General features: G+C 43.8%; 2 protein-coding genes across 2 annotated transcripts in view; one reads left to right on the top strand and one right to left on the bottom strand.

Moving 5' to 3' along the window:
• cryba1l2 (crystallin, beta A1, like 2) overlaps positions 1 to 6938 on the bottom strand; it is a 40082-nt gene extending 33144 nt beyond the window's left edge. The window contains exon 1 of the mRNA XM_084366604.1: positions 6873 to 6938. The gene's annotated coding sequence lies outside the window, so the exon portion shown is untranslated. The remainder of the gene's footprint in view (positions 1 to 6872) is intronic.
• rtn4rl2a (reticulon 4 receptor-like 2 a) lies at positions 6201 to 9747 on the top strand. The gene is given in 5 exon segments (XM_084366593.1): positions 6201 to 6303; positions 6306 to 6407; positions 6974 to 7200; positions 7334 to 7567; positions 7769 to 9747. Coding segments are annotated over 5 exon segments (1506 nt in total). The 5' UTR covers positions 6201 to 6215; the 3' UTR covers positions 8624 to 9747.
• The last annotated feature ends 10071 nt before the right edge of the window (positions 9748 to 19818 follow it).

The following is a 19818-nucleotide window of genomic DNA, read 5'->3' as shown; positions in this document are numbered from 1 at the left end:
CACATGATTATTCATGTACATGGGGCATGCGTGAACATTAATAGTCATATAGTACATCAAACCAGTGAAACGTGACTACTCGTCACAGAATCCTCCTGGATCATGCTATTTTTACTAAAATATTGTCAGCAGCTGCTTTTGTCCCTCTTTTCAATTGTTGTATTTTCAGTGTAGGTTTACGTTTGCCCGCCTAGACTTGAACACTGAAAGTGGAGTTTTTTCCAAAAGGTCTGTTTTGAGTGACCTAAAACACATAGAAAAAAAGCTAAGTTTTAAAAAATATCTGTGTATGTGTGGACAGGGCCTGAGATAGCAGGGGCCTTAAAGGTGCCCTGTGGAGTTTTTGGCCACCAGTAGCACTTATTTCTGCCATCAGTTCCATGCTTTTCTCCTGATTGACAGTTGATGGTAGACAACCTTTTATAAGGAATGATATGCACTCAACACCTCAAAGGTACTGGAAATATATTTTGGTAAGAAACACTGAATGTAAACAGAAATGAAACCTTTGCTTTAACAATCCCACCCTCCTCCTTTCTTCTTCAGAGTCCTATCATGGCTGAAAGATTAAAATGGTCTTCAGTGTCTTGCTTTGGCCTCACACTGTATACCTGCAATACTTGTATTCTGTATTGTGCTCCCTGTTTCAACCGTCATACCCCTATGATAAGTAGGTTGATTGCAAGTGACCCCCAAAATGGCATTACTGTTGCAGCATACCGGCGACAGCATACTGGACAGTCATCATACTGTGACATAGGGCTGAACGATTTACCGTTTTCTGATCGAAATTGCGATTTCAGACAACGCGATCATGTGATCGCCAAAGCTGCGTTTTTTGCAGCGCTCGTGACTGACCCAGGATCTGTTGTGTCAACTATTTTACACATACATGCCTTCTCCCTACCATCCTGCCAAGCTTACCAGTCAGAAGCGGCATGATACTCATGGACAGGTCACACTAACCAATCAGTATTAACCTGCTCCTTAACGTGTTCTGAAATGGCTTGTTGCGCTAAAGTTGCAACATCCAGCGGAAACACAACCAATTTATACCGGCACTTGAAAAATCACCACAGGCATTTGCATGACGAAAAAGTCCGGTTAAAATGATACTCAGGCCCACTGTAGCAAACAGACTACAGTTACAGCATCTTTTGCCAGTGTAACTCCGTATATAAATATCTAATATATAATATCCATTAATAAATACATTTGGAAGCAATTTTTAACTTTAGTTTTCATCCTTGCATTAGAGTAATAGCATTTAATGTTTTAATGTTACTGTACATTGTGAATATTGCACTGAAGCTTGATTTGAAGGAAATCGTGAATCAAATCTAAATCACAATATCTGCCAGAAAAATCGCAATTAGATCTTTTCCTAAAATCATTCAGCCCTACTGTGACAGGTTGGTTGGGTATAGGCACTAAAACTACTTGGTTAGGTTTAGGCACTGCAACTACAACTACTTGGTCAGGTTTAGGCACAAAAACGACTTGGTTAGGTTTAGGCACCCTAACCCTCTGTAAAATTTTACACATGAAAACACATGCAGTGCACAGAAGGGGGGGATGAACGGGTGTGTCAGTCCGGGCTGATGGATCATTTTTGCCCCACAGGCAGGTTAATGCCTCCCAGCTCACTGAACTCCGAGGACATTTTGAGGAAACACCATATACAACACTACTACAATAAAACTTAGCAAACATGCTAGACTTCTCTTCTAGAATGACGAGAAACCACTGATAAACACAGAATGTTTAACTTTAAAGCGGATAACATTTAAGTACAACTTTAAAAACGATGAAAACATTGACACCAAAGTGATGACGACCTCCCGATAAAGTCTGTCTGGCATCTTAGAAACTCAATCAGTTGTTGCCTTATAAGAAGAGAAGACTAATTGCATGTCACTCCAGCAGCCATTGTGCTGCAGACAGTGTGCCAGTGTGTGGAAGAAAAAAAAAGCAGCAGTATATGGTTAAGCGGAAGTGGTGACGCCATGGCAGGACAAATGAAACTGGCAGAAAAAGAAAAAAAAAAAAAAAGAGGGAGGGAGGGAGTGCTGGAAGACAAAGAGAAAAGAGATGAAGGAGAGGGGAGGTGAGCGAGACGCCGTAGAATAGCACAGTGACAATTGGACAGGCGCTGAAAGATAACGCTGCCTCTGTGAGTGCGTCTATGAGAGGTAGACGGACCGTGCCAGTGAGCAATGTGTTCGAGAGTTTCCTACAAAACAATATGTGTTGAGTCACCTTCTAGAAGTATTTGTCTTTGTCTCGCTGTTTATGTGCGTGACACTACACTGTCTTGTCTTGTTTGTTTCTCAGTGTGTGTCATTGTGCGTCTTCCAGTATCTCTGTCTGCATCAGTCTTTCACATCACACTAACTGTAGTAACCGTGAGGAGGTGTGTGTGCTTATCCTCCTGTCTTTCTCCTGATGGGATGCAAATACACAAGTACAAGTGTACAAGTGTGTACAAGTGTACAGTTGTGCATGCGAACACAGGCTTTTGTGCTCACTAATGAGATAAAACATGTCAAAGTCATCCTCCATTAACAAGCGTCCTCATTGAATCAATAACACACGAGGATGGTGATGAAGAGAAACAAGAGAAGAAGTGTTTTGAAGCCAGAAAAGAGAACTGCAGCTCAATAACAGGCTATCTTACCTATATTTAATAACTTCACTGAAGGCCAGGGAACAGAACTGTAACCTTGGCAACAGACACACCTCGACTATCCCATCAGCTTTACTCACATCTACTCGGTGCGAAAGCGTTGACGTCACACAGGAGTGAATTGCGCAGCCACACCTGTAGCAGTGAATAAGGGAGGCAAATTCGTATCAGCTGACTGGGTGTCCAATCAGTTTATTTCAGGATGTCTGACACCACAGAGCAAGATAACAAGGCGCCTTCGCTGGATGGTGCAGTGACGCACTCCTCAGTTGGTAACTAACAGTTGATCAGAGCCGGGCAGACTGTGGATAAGGAGATACAGCAGGGTGCAGACAGACAGACATGCAGATGGACAGAGAGACGGGCTGGCAGATGTGGCGGTCTGGGTGCGGGACGGGGAAGCCTCAGCGTGTTTTTGTGTGTGGGGATAACACAAACACGACGTAGCGACCATCACACTCAATGTGGAGACGGTGCCTACACAGTAGCGCAAACCTGTTGTGTGGGTGACTGGCACAACACGGCTTGACTGACACTCCGTGGTGGCATTTAGACAAAGTTGTGCCTCAGCAGAGAGGCATGCGAGCACACATGCACACTGACACACACAGTTGCACGGCTGGGGCAGTGGGTGTGTGTGATGGGGAGGCCTGTGAGGTGTTGGTCCCGGATGGCCGGTGGGCAATGAAACTCAAACACAAGTCCAGATAAGGACAAAGCAGGAGGTGTGAGGGAACAACAGCACACACCGGCTGGCGGATCCCCTCGCTTACTCATTTGTTTATCACTGCCTGTGGCTCATTTGGCTTTGTGCAGAATGAAGTGAGTGTGTGCGGACTGTACTGTATGGTGTGTGTGTCTGTGTGTGCATCCATGCATACGCCCTTACATGTGACTATTCCTTCATTCATACACTCATCTGTTGTGTGTTACTATGAATGGATGAGCTTCTGTTGTCTCCCTCCTCGCTGGTCTCAGTCTGAGCAGCAATAAACTCATTTCCAATATCACACTCACACAAGAAAACTTGAATTAATCTCCAAGGTCGACTCTGGCCTATTCTACCGCTGCTCACATTGCCAGAACCTCACACACTGCAACGATGCAACCATGATTTGCTCTTATTCTTATTACAAGTGTTGCTTGTATAATGTTAGACAAACAGAATGCTCTTTAGAAACTATGCCAGTACAATCCATGTATTCATACAGCTCTATAAGCTCTTTCTATAGCTATCTACGCAAGCAAGGACTGTATGGAGACCGAGCCTACTAGGTAAAACTAATTAAAGGATAAGATCACCCAAAAATAAAAATTCTGTCATGAGCGACTCAACCACATGATGATGGAAAGTCAGGTGAAGTTTCGTAGTCCACAAATCATTTCCGGAGCTTCACAGCAAAACAGTGTTGCAGCATTCTCCGAATCAACTGAAGCAGGTGGGGACTTGTTTTAAAACAAAAAAAAACAAAAGACAAGACAAAAAAAGAAAAACCAGCTTGTCCAGCGTAATTCAAGTCTCAAGAAGCCCAGAGATTCAAATTTGAGCTGAAAAGATGTTATTTACAGCCTCTTTCAAGCCAAAATCTTCACTGTAGCTGTGCAGCCAAAAAAAAAAATGTGCACCCTGTCTGAAGAGGGTGCATGAGTTCAAAACCGAGGCTACGGTCTACATAAATTTTCTTTTTTTTAACTCAGCAGTTTGGGATCTCAGGGCTTCTGGAGACTTGGATTATGGCAGACAAGCTGTAGCGAGGCATCTTATGTTTTTTTTTTTACGTTTTAAAACAAGTCCCCATCGACCTTTTAAGGAGAAAATCCTGCGCCGATGTTTTGCTGTGAAGCTCTAGAAACGTTTTGTGGACTACAAAACTTTACCTGCCTTTCCATCAGCATTGTGAGATAATGACAACATTTTTCATTTTTGGCTGCACTTATCCTTAATGATCGTTGAAAGTGGCTCTAACAACATGCAGCAATTTACATGTATTAATCCCTTTCTTATTGGCCATCGTGAACAGATTGTAATGTGATGTGAAAAATGAGACCTTCCCCGTCTCTCTCGGTTGCCTATACAAGCCTGTGGATGGTTTGTTGAAGCTGGATAATGCTGCTGGACTGTGGATTTCTTTGTGAAGGACTCGGGACAGATTTTACAACGACAGTCCAAAGAATATGACTTCATGCGCGCTCTAGAGTGCCTCATCTGAGTTCCTTTTAACATTAATGAACACAGACAGACAGAACACAAACTCAGAAATCTCTACCTTTTTCATAAGTGAATAAACAAGCTGTTCTCTCACTGTTTGAAGCTACAAAGGTGGCAGGGTCCGCCACATATGAATGTAAAACAGTCTGAAATTGTGTTGTCCTTTAATGTCAGTTGGTTTATTCAGTTATTAAGTGGTCAGTTTGTCAATGAATATCTTTCTCTTCTGGTTAAATGTCCTCGAAACTACACAGTGCTCCGTCAAAGCAGTGAACTACATCTTCCAATCACATTACATGTGATCAATGACAGCTATATTTATCACGCGCTATCACTGTCATGGTAGATGCTATCCTGCTATTTTACAGTTGGTGGTCACAAGCAGTGACAGCTTGAGGCACACGCGCGCACGCACGCACACACACACACACACACACACACACACACACCACTTGAAGTGGCATGCATATTAAGACATCTGCTGTGTTTTGCTGTCTTTCTGGCCTCATTAATAACGTTCCCATTTGTGGACTTAATTAACAACATCTGAGGCAGTGCAATAAAAACAGAGAAATCAAATATGAGGATTCACTTCTACAAAGTTTGTTTAAATGTCCTTAATGAGTAAAGAAATCCCCTCTATTCATTTGTGACCACTCGTCCCTTGTTTAGTTAATTAACTCCACTTCATCTCTCCATCAGCAACATAATTATGTCAGGAGCTAATTAAAGTACAAACAGCATGACTGAAGCATGTCATAGTTAACCTCCACAACAAATACTACTCAACCACGGTTGTTTTGAGTATAACTCTCTCTTGGCACTGTACTCCCTGATAGCTGAATCATAATTCGGGGGCATCCTCCTTTCCTAACACAGAACCAGCCCAGCCTTCATCTCTTTCTCTCTGTCTGGCTGCTGCGCGCCGGAAACACAGACCATAACGGTCTCTAAGAGAGCCGGCCAGGAAACGAGCCGCGCGCTCTCCCGCTCCTCCGCTCTTCCACAGAGCCCAGTCATTATTACCGGGCACGGTGCCTTGCTCACCTCCCCCCCCGCCCGTTCACCCCTCCCTTCACTGTTTCTACTCTCACTCACCCCCCCTTCCTCTTGTTCCAACGTGCGTCGAGAAAAGTCTCCTCCTCTCACTGAGTCTGAGCGCACGTCTCCAACCAGTCCTTACGCGCGTACAAACTCTCCACGAGAATCCCCTACGGTCGGGCCCTCCCCTTTCCGTTTCATGCCGCCCTCACTCATTCATGACCCGGGATCTGTGACGTAGGAGATTCCACGGTGCCCACTGCCGTAGGCAATAACGAGATGCTCGAGTATATATGGGACAGTGGTAGCCATCAACCGGCACACTCTCAGTCGCTCCGACTCGGGAACCAGCGCATCAGCGGAGATAGCAGGCTTTACTTCTTAGGCTAACTCGCTTTGGGCTTTGGTTCAGGATGGAAACCTCTACGATTTCTCGTAGCCGACGATGCTCCATCATGCGCACCTACAAAAGTAAGTTTCTCTTCTGTCTTCTTTGCCTTTGGATAGCTCACGGAAACTTCACACATAGAGCTGCTTTGCATCACTTCTGCAACAATTTCTACGTTTCTTTGTAATCTAAGAAAAGTTTAGATACTTTAAGAGTTTAAATTTAAATGGAAAATGGACACATGATTGGATAAACTTTGAGTTTCTGTGAGAAAATGACTTATCTCATGACTTGCAACAGTCAAATTTGAGGATGTGAAGTGGAATATGATACGAAGTTTTCATTAACTCTAAGAAATAGCTGCTCTGACTGAACACTTGCGTGATTCTGCTGTGCGTAATGGTCGGTGCAAGTGTGGTGCTGAAGCGTAAACTTCACTTGTTGTTGCTCTAGATGAAAATCCAGCTAAAATACCACTGCATACAAGCAGCAAAAGCAAAATAAACGCACAATTTTAACATGCAATACAAAATAAGCGCAATATTCACCCGTTTGGACTCAGTGTGAGGATGAAATGTGTGGTAAAGATGATGTCAGCACCTCGGACAGCTCCCGCTCACCTCCCCTCTCCCTGCTCTCTTCCTTCCAGGCGGTCTCTCCCTCTGGCTGGTGGTGTGGCTGGTCCTCGGCAAGCCAAGTCCGGCGTCGGCGTGCCCGCATCACTGCGTGTGCTACCCGACTCCCATGACTGTGAGCTGCCAGGCGCAGAACTTCACCGCCGTCCCGGTTGGAGTGCCCTATGAATCGCAGCGCGTGTTCCTCCAGAACAACCGGATCACGGAGCTTAGAGTTGGCTCGTTTGGCTTCGGGACTCAGGTAAGAAGGAGTTTGACCAACAGTTCTATTTGAACATTCTTCAAAAAAAATGTTTTATTCACAGTTAAAGTGAAGTAATATCCACTGCAAGGAAAAATAGTCACCGTTCAACCTCTGTATTTTCTTCCATCAGGTTCTGTGGCTGTTCTCCAACAACATCACGTGGATCGAAGCCGGGGCCTTCAGTGAGCTGAGGGACTTGGAGGAGTTGGACCTCGGGGACAACCCCAACCTCCACAGGCTGGAGGGGGGAGCCTTCCGCGGCCTAGAGAAGCTCCAGAGCCTCCACATGCACCGCTGCAAGCTCACTGCCCTGCCCCATGACATCTTCCACAAGCTGTACAGCCTGCAGTTCCTCTATTTGCAGGTAGGGGGAGACATATTAGTACATGCAGACAACTCTGACACACACATGCAGCCACCCACACATGTACACACACACACACACACACACACACACACACACACACACACACACAGCATCACACATGTCCAGTTAAAAATATTACACATCTCAGTGTGTTCTTTTCATGCTAAAGCCCTCTCCTTCTTATCTTTTCCCCCTCAGGAGAATAATCTTCACTTCCTGCAGGACGACATCTTCTCTGACCTCATCAACCTGAGCCAGCTTTTCCTGCATGGCAACCGTATCCGCACCCTCTCAGAGAACGTGTTCCGCGGCCTGGTCAACCTCGACCGCCTCCTCCTCCACGACAACCGCATCAGGCAGGTGAACCGCCGTGCCTTCCGCGACCTCGGCCGTCTCACCATGCTCTTCCTCTTCAACAACACCCTGGCTGAGCTGCCCAGCCAGACCCTTAGAGACACGCAGGGCATCGAGTTCCTCCGCCTCAACGCCAACCCCTGGTCCTGCGGCTGCGAGGCCCGTGCCCTGTGGGAGTGGTTCCGTGAGGCCCGTGTCTCCTCATCCGAGGTCATCTGCGCCTCCCCTTCCACCCGCCGTGGCGAGGACCTCCGCTTCCTCCGTGAGATGGACTTCGCCCTCTGCCCCCTGCCCGACCCCGGCTCCATCGGCGGCTCCACCACCACCACCTTCAGCACCAAAACCCGCTGGTGGTTCCACAAGAACAAGCCCCAGTCATCCACAAAAGGCGTCTTTGAGAAAGCTTCCGAGACTGTCAAGGCTGGTTTGTATGGGAAAGGCCCGTCCACGACCACCTCAGTAGTCAAGTACGAGCTGGGGGAGGAAGAGCTGGCGCTGCCCAAACTCGACCCAGAAGAGTACTGGGCAAACTACGGCAACGAGGACTCAGGTGTCACCCTGCGATGCTTCGAGCTCGAATGTCCGCCTGAGTTCGACCTGCCTCCATCCGCCTCTTCTCCCTCATCCTCCTTGCCTTCCTGCCTCCTACTAGTAGCCCTCTCCGTATTCAGCCTCAGCCTCCACCTTCTTTTCGGCTGAATCTGACTCTTAGCACCACTCCCCTTTCCCTTCCAGCCTGTTTTAAAGGCTGCGAAGACCCCTGTTAGACTCTTGATACCCTCTTTGCCCGCTTTGCTGTAAGCCAATCCTCAAGGCACAGCGAGGGAGATAGGGGGACGGTTAGATTCTCAATCTACCACCTACAGGGCTTAACACTTTTCAGGGCTGCTAAGAGTTCTTTAGCTAAGGTCACATTTATCTATAATACTCTGCAGGTGAGGCTTTCTGCGTCTCACCTGTATGATGTCATGATTCCCTGCAATCAGGGCTATGAGGGCTGAGTCCATCAATAATATCAGCGGGATTGTGAATGATGTTGTCAATTTTTGTCATCAACTTAGTTAAAACTACTAGTGCTATCATAGTGCATCCAATTAACTGGCTGCTACAATGCTACAATTACTGTTAGAATCAGTGCACAGTAATGACAATACTGTAACCACTTAAAGTGTTATGTAAATAGGTCTGTATTTTTGTGAGTGTTCAACTGATATCTGTGGTCCGGCACTTTCACCTTTCATCTAGATCCAGGTAAGACTTTGCAGACGAGTGCTTGGTAGCCAGGCTGACAGTTTACTGCGAGAGAGAAGAGAGGAGAACATACTGTGAAGCTGGGAGGGAGGGGAAAGACAGAGAAGGGAACACATGGATGTCAACCGAGAAAGGAAGGGTGACAAGGAAAATAACAGGGAGAGGAAGGGAGTGGGGTTTTGAAGACGCAGGATTAGAAAGAGGAAGAGAGGAAAGTAAAGGAGGAAGGAAGGAGGGAGGGAGGGAGGAGGGGGCTGGTGTTCATGCAGCAATAAGAGAGGAAGCAGGGAGAAGACGGCGAGACACAGTATGTGAGACAGTGCTAGCGGTAGAAGCAGCAACACGCAGGAGAAGAGTAATAAATCCACTGATCAGTAGTTGTTCCATCATCATCCCTCATTCTCTGTAAATACAGTGTCGTCCGCGACAACCACAGGGAAAGAATTCTTCCTGTCAGGAAGCCAGAGATTTTTTGTTTTTTGGATGTCTTTCTGTGACATATTGATATAATGTGTAAAGATTGTTGACTTGGATGCAAAATGAAGATCTTGATATAAAAGTTACACCGAATATTTCCTGAATCATGCTGTCTATCTATGCTTTTCTCTTCTGAATTTGTTTTTTAAAAAGATGCAACACAAGGTCATTTCGTGTCGAGCGAAACACCAAAAAAGTAGCAGGTTGCCGCCGCGTGACTAACACGTGACTGAATCGGACTTTGTGGACTGTGAGCTTGAGGTCACTCAGAATGTCTCTGGCTGTGATGGACATCTGTCTTGTCTGTGTCTCTGCGTGTGTGTCTGTGGATAAATGAGGATGAATGGATTCACAGGCTGGCAACACTGCAAAAGGCAAATACGTCAGCAGTTCTGTCACTCGACTGACTCATCGGTGGGCGATGCCAGATGGACAAACGAGGTGTGAATCGTCCGATTTGTAAATACACCAAGAGAGCAATGACAGAGTCTGGTTACTGTCAGGGCAGGAGACCAGTTAAGACTGACGTGCAGACTGACTGAAGGAGATCATGTGGAGTTACAGAGGAAGGGGTTTAAAAAATGAAAAGTGCAGGCGAGGGAACTGTTAATGCTGAGAGTGCAAAAAGAAGAAGAAATTTTTCCGAGAGAGCAGCGGAAGTAGTGCGGCAAAAGAGAGAAGTAACCAAATATAGGCATCCACAGGGTTTATTCATCCCTCCCTCTTTAAAACAGGTTTCCGCTTCGCCTTGTAGGAAGCGAGCTGCTGTCGGTGTGCTGATGTATAGCAACTCCTTTTCTCCCTTCCTATATTTGCCCACTGATTTCCTGAAGCTCTCTCCATCTCTCAAGGGCAGAGGAACAATGGAAGGAGAGATGGTCCCCAGCTCCAATAAAGGTGATGAGGGCAAGGCCGAGATGTAGTAGGAGTGAGAGAGTAGGAGGTAGTGTTCAAGAGGTAAACACAGGCACTCACAGATCCGCTCACAAAGCCAGTTAGTCTTGCTTCAGTAGAAACAACCGTATGCAGTCTTTTATCTCTATCTGGTATTGAAAACTAGAAAAACGACTAATCCTTTTAGCCTTTTTCTCAATGGAGCTCTGGACTAAGAATGGTTTCAGGAAATATTCGGTGTAGTCTGGATGTGTAGTCTCTAATTGAGTCTTGTGAAGGAGGTCAGACTGAGCCCGGGTGCTCTTCAGTGGCCATGACAGTGAGGTCACTGTCAGACGACCAAAGTGCCAGTTATACCATTTCCCCAGTTCCCTTGTTTGAGTTTGTCGGTGTGCACGTTCTGTGTTTTGTATCTGAGAAAGAAATAATGATTCTATATGACAGATTGGCTTCTTATTTATTTTTTACTGTAAAAGATAAAAAGATGTTGTTGGAAGATGCAGCATTAAGAAAGAATAAATTCATACTTGATTTAATCTAAAATGATTATGTGTGGGCGTTTCATTCTATGTCTTGGTGATTGTCCAGTCAAACACCCTGAGCAATCACAGCACGCACACACACACACACACCCACATACCCACACACACACACACATGGACACAGACACAGTTGCCATTGTGTAAGTCCTCCAGGCAGTTGTCCAGCTTTCTCAACTATTAAGCTGAGAAAAGAACAGGACGAGGAGATGAAAACACAGCATGAGCCGCGTAAACTTTGTTACTATTCAGCCACAATTCGAGCACAGTGACACTATACAATACAATAACATTATAAACAACACCTGCTATTGCAATATGTTGACATCGCTACAGTATCACAAGAAAAAGACTGGTTAAACAAAAGTAGCACTTCATTGACAATGATTAACCTGAACATTGTTGAGCACCACCTGTAGATACAAGATTATTGCTGAGATGACTTTACCAAAAAGCATTAAAAAACAGATAGTTTAAATTAGTGATATTATCCAAATACACACACCCCAAAAAGTGTCTTAGAGTAAAAGAGAAAATGTAAAATGTTCCACTACTTTACAGTGATTTGGGCTCATTAAACCACTACTAAAGGTGATTATGGAGAAAGATAGCTGATTGTTGAGTCTCTTTCATCGGACCTGAAATACCAACACTTTGAGTTAACCTGATGGTTAGGTTCACATTTCTGTCACTCCACTGTTCACATGTTTTAATCTAATACAGAAGGCCTACTCACATGCACGTGTGGCCAATTCGTAAAAAGTTGTGACGCTGTGTGAAATATAAATAAGACAGAATGTGATAATTTGTTATCCCTTTTTAAAATATGCTTGATTGAAAACAGCACAGAAAAAAATGCTCAATATTTTAACTGATTAGTTTAATTGATTTTAGCAAATATACAGTATGCTTTCATTGAATTTGATGCCAGCAACATGTTTCTAACTTGTCGGGACAGGCAGGGGCCCCACCAGGGATTTTGGTCACAACAATATCAGAATGGGCTCCATCACCACAGGCCAAGTGAACCCTGTACGACTGCAATTATTTATAGATCTGGATTCATTCTTACATCCCTGGTGTAATTATTTGCATATCACTGTGTTTTTGTTTTGTGTTACTCAAACAAATTGCCCCTTGTGGGATTAACAAAGTCTACATCTGTAGCTGGCATTAAAGGGCCATAATTCTGTCTGCACCAAACCATCTGACTCGAAGGTATTATTTTAGTGTTGGCTGTAACTTTAATACAGACTGAGTCACTCAATGCTTCAAACTGTCCAGCATCCAATACAGACTATAGGCTGTTTTTGTTTCATATAATTATCATTATGTAGAAAAATAATTACAGTGTTTGATTGAAAAAGATTTAGTTTTCTTTTTTTGTAATAGTAAAAAAACAGAGAGTGAAATTCCCACAGTGATACTAACTGACATAACTGTCACACAACACAGTGTTGCTCACCTTCTTGAGATGGTTCATTGGGTTGGGGAGGAGTATGGGGAGACAGGGCTGCTGATGAATCTGTTGTTGAGTCTGGTAGGAGGGGCAGGGATAAAATATTAAATTAATTATGATGGGTTGATTAATCTAATGTTGTTTTTTCTTAACCTAAATGTTGGGGTCCCCTATCAGTCATGGGCCCTTGGAATCATCCTAACTTCCCTGCCCCAAATTTGGCGCCAGTGGGGACAGGACGACAAAACACTGGGAAAGTTGTAGAATGCTCCAAAAACACATCCCATAGGTAAACAGGTTCAGTGGTAACAGGTGATAGTATCATTATTGGGCATGAAAAGGGGGATTCTCGAAAAGGCTCAGTTGTTCTCATGCAAGGATGGGGTGAGGTTCACCACTGTTCCCTTTTTGGTAAACACTGTTTGCCAAACACTGTTCCTTTACAGAGCTGCTTTCTTGTTTTACTTATATTTTCCATAGCGTGCCAACTGTTTTTGGAATTGATTTTTTTGGTGGCTGTAGTCTTTCCTCAAGCTAACATAAGGCTTCAACAGTCTGAGTATTTGAGTCAGTCTGAGGAATTCTCCAAACTGTCAGTCTTGCTCACAATGAAAATGTTAATCTGATTATGTTAGGAAATGTTATCACGTTCACCATCTGAGTTTAGTGTGTGGGCATGCTAATTAGCACTAAACAGGAAGCACAGCTGAGGTTAATTGTAATGTTAATGTTTTCATTTGGTCTTAAATTACAGCATCTAACAAAGTAACTTTCCTAACTGATGGCAGTTGTAGTTAAGGGGTTGTAAACACCATAGCAATGGTTGTTAAGATATTTATACCAAAGTGAAAGGACGAAGGGATGTACAGTACATGTTTAAATAACATCGTTGACAGCAGGCATTAAGACGTGTCAAAGCAGGAAAATCCCAGGTGGAATTTATAACTTTAATGATGGCTGCATTCCATTTAGGCGCACTAGTTTCAGGTCTCTGGTATTGTCTGCGCTCACTCACTGGCATGGCTTATGGTACACTAAACAGAATGGAGCCATCGTTAACGTTATTTGTCACACCTGTGCTCTTCCTGTTTTGACGAGTCAAAATGTCTGCTGTGAAAAAAGGTCTGTTATATCGTATGTAAATTAGCGCATGATGCACGGTTTTCTACCCTCAAGTTACAAAGATTATTATTGGCTCTGCTGTTTCTGCCAATTCATTTTCTAAACATTGTAATCATTGCTGTGAGGAGTGGAAAAACCATTCACCTCTATCCCAGAGGTGGATATCTTGAAATCCTGCCATATAAAACCAAAACTGTCTGGAATTTAAGGGCTGCATGTATTCTGATGAAGGTCACTGCAAATGGTGTTTTTTACCAGCTCTACCTGCTGTTATCCTGTAAATGGCTTTTTTTTTTGCCTCTTTCAAAATCATACTGATATTTATAATGACTTCATTTATAGAAGTCAACAAAGGCTCAAAATTTTGGGCAAACCAAGACGTGTGCTTTTTGTTCATGCACAGTTCAGCCAGCGAGGCACGAATCTTCAAGACAAAGAAACAATTTCTATCCGAAAAAATCACAACTTATGTGCTTATTTCACTTTGTAAAAACAGTTTGTCTTCATCCTGAGCAAACAGAAAGCTGTTACATACAAACACACACATACACACACACATGCACAGACCACACTGCGTGGCACGGAGCTCACTCACAGCTTGTCATGCCTATATAAGGATGAAACAAGCACATCAGACATCCTTCACATTCCCATTGGTCTCCAAGCTTTTGTGTGGCAGAAAAATTCCATGACGCACCTTCTTCGTAGACTACATATAAACTGTGTGGGTTCCATTGGACGCCGTCCATGTCACTCAACCATCAGCACAGTCGAAGGCGGGACGCGAACGTGTCTGTGGAAGCCACACTACAGTATGTTGAATACATGAATATTAATGATCACCAGTCTATGCATGAGAAGAGAGGGAGCAAAGGCAAGATGGGGAGGGAGGGAGGCTGTATGCGGAGGGCTTTTTCAAGTGCGTCACTACTTTGTCACAACTTCCCTCCACCTGCTGAGCCCCCATCCCTCTCCGTCTTTCTCTCCCTCACACACAAACACACACATAATCACAAACATGCAAACAATTTCTCACTTTCTCATGTGCATACGCAATTTGCACTTTGTTCACACTTTAGTTCAGGAGTCGGATTTATGCAACCTCTCTGACTCCTCTGTCACAAATCTGATATCTTATCACTTGTCATCACCGGCGCTCTGCGCTCCTTGCTTTCACACGTCCCCTCTTCCTCTGGAGCTTCCTTGACGTCATGTACTCTCCTCTTCTCCTTACATCTCAACACTTTTGTCTGTTGCCTGTTTTTTCTAAGATGCGACCTCCAACATGAGCTGACAAGCTCCACTGATTCATGGCTTTGTTCACACTCAATCCTAGAGTTATCTGGAAATTTGTCTGTGTGACTATTCAATCTGGAGCTCTGCCAAGTGTTAAATTTATTTTTTCTGTTGTTTTCTTGTTATAAATGAGCACATTATTCTGTTTTAATTTCTTTTAAAAAGCCCTTTGTGCACATCTTTGTTATTTCTTCACAGCCGATGGGAATCTTTCCATATCAAAGAGATCAGAACAGAGGATGCTTGCTGCAGCAAGCCAACATGAGAGAAAGACTTTTGATCTGGTGCATACATGTAACACTTGTTGGTGTATTTCTATTAAAGTATGCATATTTCTTCTTTAGTTTATGCTTGGAAATGTTTACATGAAAAGCAACATGTGCACAAAAATGCAAATCAGACGAACAACTAGCACTTTAATGGAGCTCATGTCGTTTTTACACCTACGTGGTGATATCTAAGGCTGTTATATGGATATACATGCATGCATGATCATGATCAAGCAATATAGAAGAGACCTCCTGTGCAAATGAATACTAGGCACAGGCTGTTCATTGTGTGTGTGTGTGTGTGTGTGTGTGACAAAGAGACAGAAAAAGGTTAAAAGTCGCTGACGCCAATATGGGGTGGAAAACAGAGCTCGCTGTTGACAGCATGAGATGAAAATGTGAATTAGTGTGAAAGAGACTGAGACAGAAAGATAGCAACAGAAGAGGTGTGATGTCTGAGTCATGTACTTGGATCTGGTCGCAGCTGAGAACATTTGGAAGGCTTAAGTGTGCACACACACACACGTGCGAACGCACCCTCGTTGGCAGCGTTTGGCGTTGCTGGTGCGCCTTGAGAGAGGCCCACTGGGAGACAGACGTTCCTCCTCGCATCACACAAAACGTAATCCACGCACATGCAGGCCTGCACACGCACACATACCAATATGCAAAGAAAAGATATACATACTCATGCGTGCATAAACAGCGTGGACTTGCCACACTTTCATAAACAGGCCCCAAAATATCTGCATGTTTTTTTTTCAGCATTTGCATTTCAGTGTGTATTTCAGTGTTTCTCAGGAGATGAGTGCGTCATGAACTCCGCTGTGGTTCTGTCCCCCCCTGCATATACATCTTTACAAAATCCAGTCCTTTTACAGAAATATTGATGCACGCAATAAAAACACTCCACACAGAGGGCTGAGTGTACAGAACACACGCATATGCAAACATGAACCAGCGCAAACACACTGCAGACAGATGGAGACACTCACATACAGATGTCTCAGAAGGATTCTGACATCATCTGTCAGGTTGTCATTGAAAGTGAGGTTATAATGAGAGAATAGGAGGAGGAGGAGGAGGAGGAGGGAGCGGAGAAGAGCAACTGGCTGAAGAGTAATAAAAACAGAGAAGAGGAAATTAACTGAGCAGGGAAGAAAGGGGAACAAGGGCAAACTGAAGGGTAGGAGTGTGAGGAAAACAAAGAGAGAAACACTCCGCTGTCACTGTCGGCCAAATGAACAAGGTAGTTAGCACTCGATGAGTCTGACCTTTTCCTCTCATCTCACCTTTTCTTCTCATTTTTCACTGTAAAACTCTGCTCACACCTCGCTGCAGTCTTTTCCCTCTTTCGTTCTCATCTCATGCTGAGCTCAAAGTTACTGATCCCATGTCGTACATTTGACATGGTTACAGTCAGCTCTTATACATCTGTGTACTGTACATGCTTAGGAAATGGCCGAGTGTACCCCCAACTGCGCAGATCAGAGCTGTTTTTTTCTAAACGCTCTGGTGTGATTTTCTGCCTTTTAACCAATCACAGCCATCTTGGGCGGCGCTATGTCTCAGATGCAGCCACAGTGTCACTGCAAAATAGTATCATGGGGAATGTGTTTTGCTTGTGTAGGCGAGTTTCGTACCGTTAGTGAGCAGGTTGGTGTTAGTAACTTCCAGCGTGTAGCTTGCTAGCTCGTGAGCGAGGTTCAGGGAAAACTGGATAACGCATTGAAGGCGTAGCTTTAGGTATAAAATTACCAGGATCTTCTATATAGCTCCTGCATGAGCGGTTAAACATGACGGTTGTGATGCTTAAAAAAAAAGTTATCCACAGTTTTACAGATACGTCGTAATTACACGGCTTGGCCACTATGTCAAATTGGTTTCAAAGCCTGGCGCTGTCCCTGGGGCTTAGCTAGTAGGTTACGGTTGTTGTTTCCTGCAGAGACAGGATTTTGAAAACGCTGACACGCAGATAGCAGAAGGGAAGACAATGTTGACAGAATTAGTCACCCAGTGGCAGGCTCACACTAACTGTCAACCTTCTGAGTCAAGTCTTTTGGCAGAAGTTCACATCAAGTCAAGTCTTGATAAACGCTGCTTCTCTATCAGGTCCGTGATCGCTGGGATCGGATCAGTGTTCTTTTAAAGTTTCTGGAAAGCGTTTTCTTGCTTTACACTCAGCACTTGCTCACAGGTCAGCACTCAAACTAACTTTCATATCAGTGAGAGCTTGAGTTCGAGCAGCCAGCCAAAAAGTCATTCCCAGGCTTCTGAAACCAGCTGATGTGCTGTCAGTAAAGCAGAAATTACACATACAGTATAGTCGGAAAAAGAATAGATGCTTTGAAAAGAAAAACTTCAGGACTTCTGGATGAAATGTGGTATCTCTTCCTCTATTATTTAGGAAGTGAGAACTCAGTCTGGACAATCATACCCTCTTCATCTGTACTGGGTAGTTCTCAAGAAAGTTGAAGCAGAGATTGTTTTTTCCTTTTCTCAAGTTCTCACTTTTCATTTTTTGTCATAATAATGACTGTATCTGTGCATACACACGTACTTATGAGTACATGACAACATTTTTAATACCATCACTCCACCAGATGAATGATGAATGACAGGTCTGGTTGGCCTGCGGACACTGTCTTATTCTGTGCTGCTCTGGGATTATACCAGACCACCATTTGGCTCTTGAATGTTTTAGGGAGTCTAGTCTCACAGCTGTGAATTCAAAGTAAAGTATGAGAATATGGTGCACATAAATCAGAGACCAAGTATCCTCACTCTTTATATGAGCTCAGCAGTCTCTTCGATGCCTGGGGTCATCTGGGGAGGAGTGAGACTTTTAAACTTAGACTTTTTAACTTTTAAAACTTGGTTCATGTTGCCTTCAGTTTAATTTACCCAAGCTGACTAGACACAGTTCTAGCGGCCCCCACGTGCATATCTAGCTGGACGTGGGTTGCATTTTTAAAGAGGCATGCGCACATGAGCTAAAGCTGCCGGCCCTGCAGCTGCAGGGCCTATACGCAGGTGTAACCTCTGATACAGAACTATGGAAACTTCTGAAAACTTGAGTATTTCTTAACAGTATGAGATATTCCTGAAAATCTGAAGGAAAGAAATCAGTCTTTTCCCCGACGTCTTTTCTGTGCAGCCTTGTGTTTCTTTTGTTCACCAGTGCTTGTGTATTTAAGCCCTTATTTCCCTTATTTTTTGTCAGTTTGTCTGCTCATCCTGCATCCCTCTGTCTGTTCCCCGTCCCTGTGTTCCTGATTTGTTCCCCATGGCTTTATGGGTTGTCCTCCATTTTTGTGTTACTTTTTAGTTTTCTAGGATTTTCCTTGTTGCCTTGTTGTTGCCAGCTTTTTTTGTTTGCTTGCCTTTTGTTTCTTGCATTTTGGATTTTCGACTTTGGATATCAGCCTTTGTTTCTTTACGTGCCAGCTGTTGTGTCTGCATCTGGGTACTCACCTTATACACCAACTATAACACATGGAAAAATTCAGCTTTTCTAACGTGTGGTCCACATTATGAAACAGACTGTTTTAACCCAAACCATGCTTCCTGAACATAACAAAGTAGCTTTGATGACTAAACCTAAACTTACTTAAAACAATAATAAAAAAAGGAAATTATTAGTCAATAATAATTTTAGTCTACTCTGTCCCGTTTTACTTCATTTCCTGGCACGGTGAAGGTAGAAAAACATGGATCTTCTATCTCACGTAACCTCTTTCCAGACAATCATGCATGGTGTAAGCAATGATGATGAGGTGATTCGTCAGCATAGCTGTTCTTCTCTCTCCCACTGCTGGTGTTAAACTTTCTCACACAAGTCGAGTGGTTTAGACTGCACCAGTAAGCCCAGTTATTTATTGAATTAGCTCAGCTTATGGCCTTAACTGTTTTCATGCAGAATATGAACAGGCTTACAGTCGCGCTGTCTCGTAATTTAATTTTGTAAGAGTAAGATATTGCAAAAATTGTCAGACTGATGGACTACGGACACCTAGTTCAATCCATCAAGCTTTATCATCTTACTTAAAAAAAAAGTGAGTAGATTTGTAGGCGTGTCAAATATTTGTTTAATGGAGCATTCTGTAAAACAACACATTTATGCTCATTTATTCTTGTGGTTATAACTCATGTACAATATTTTTCCCCGATATGCTAATATTAAGCCTCTGGTATGATCGGACACTTCACATCTGGCAACTCTGATGTTCTTGTGGGAATAACTCCAACATGGTGACACCAGAGAAACCGACCTGGGCGCACCTCAGGACTGACCAACTGCAGGTTGCAGAACGGAAGCTTTCTCGTCTTGTGACATGGATAGATGGATTTTCTCTTAAAAAAAATCTGAAGGATAAACAAATTGGAATGAAACTCTGAATATATGACTATTTTCTGATGTTAATTCTCTTGGCTAATGCTACTAACTGCCAGAGGCTGAAAGGCTCAGAGAAAATATTTCTGGGAAATAAGGGGGTGGGCATGTCTGATATCTCTATCTCCTATTATCATGATACAGCACCAATAAATTAGTCCTCCTACCTGCAGTTCCCACTCCTATGTGTCCTA

Source organism: Pagrus pagrus, assembly GCF_965226575.1.
Source record: "Pagrus pagrus genome assembly, chromosome: 2".
NCBI classification, from domain to species: domain Eukaryota; kingdom Metazoa; phylum Chordata; class Actinopteri; order Spariformes; family Sparidae; genus Pagrus; species Pagrus pagrus.
Note: the sequence above shows the minus strand (reverse complement) of the source record. Positions and strands in the feature narration are given on the sequence as shown.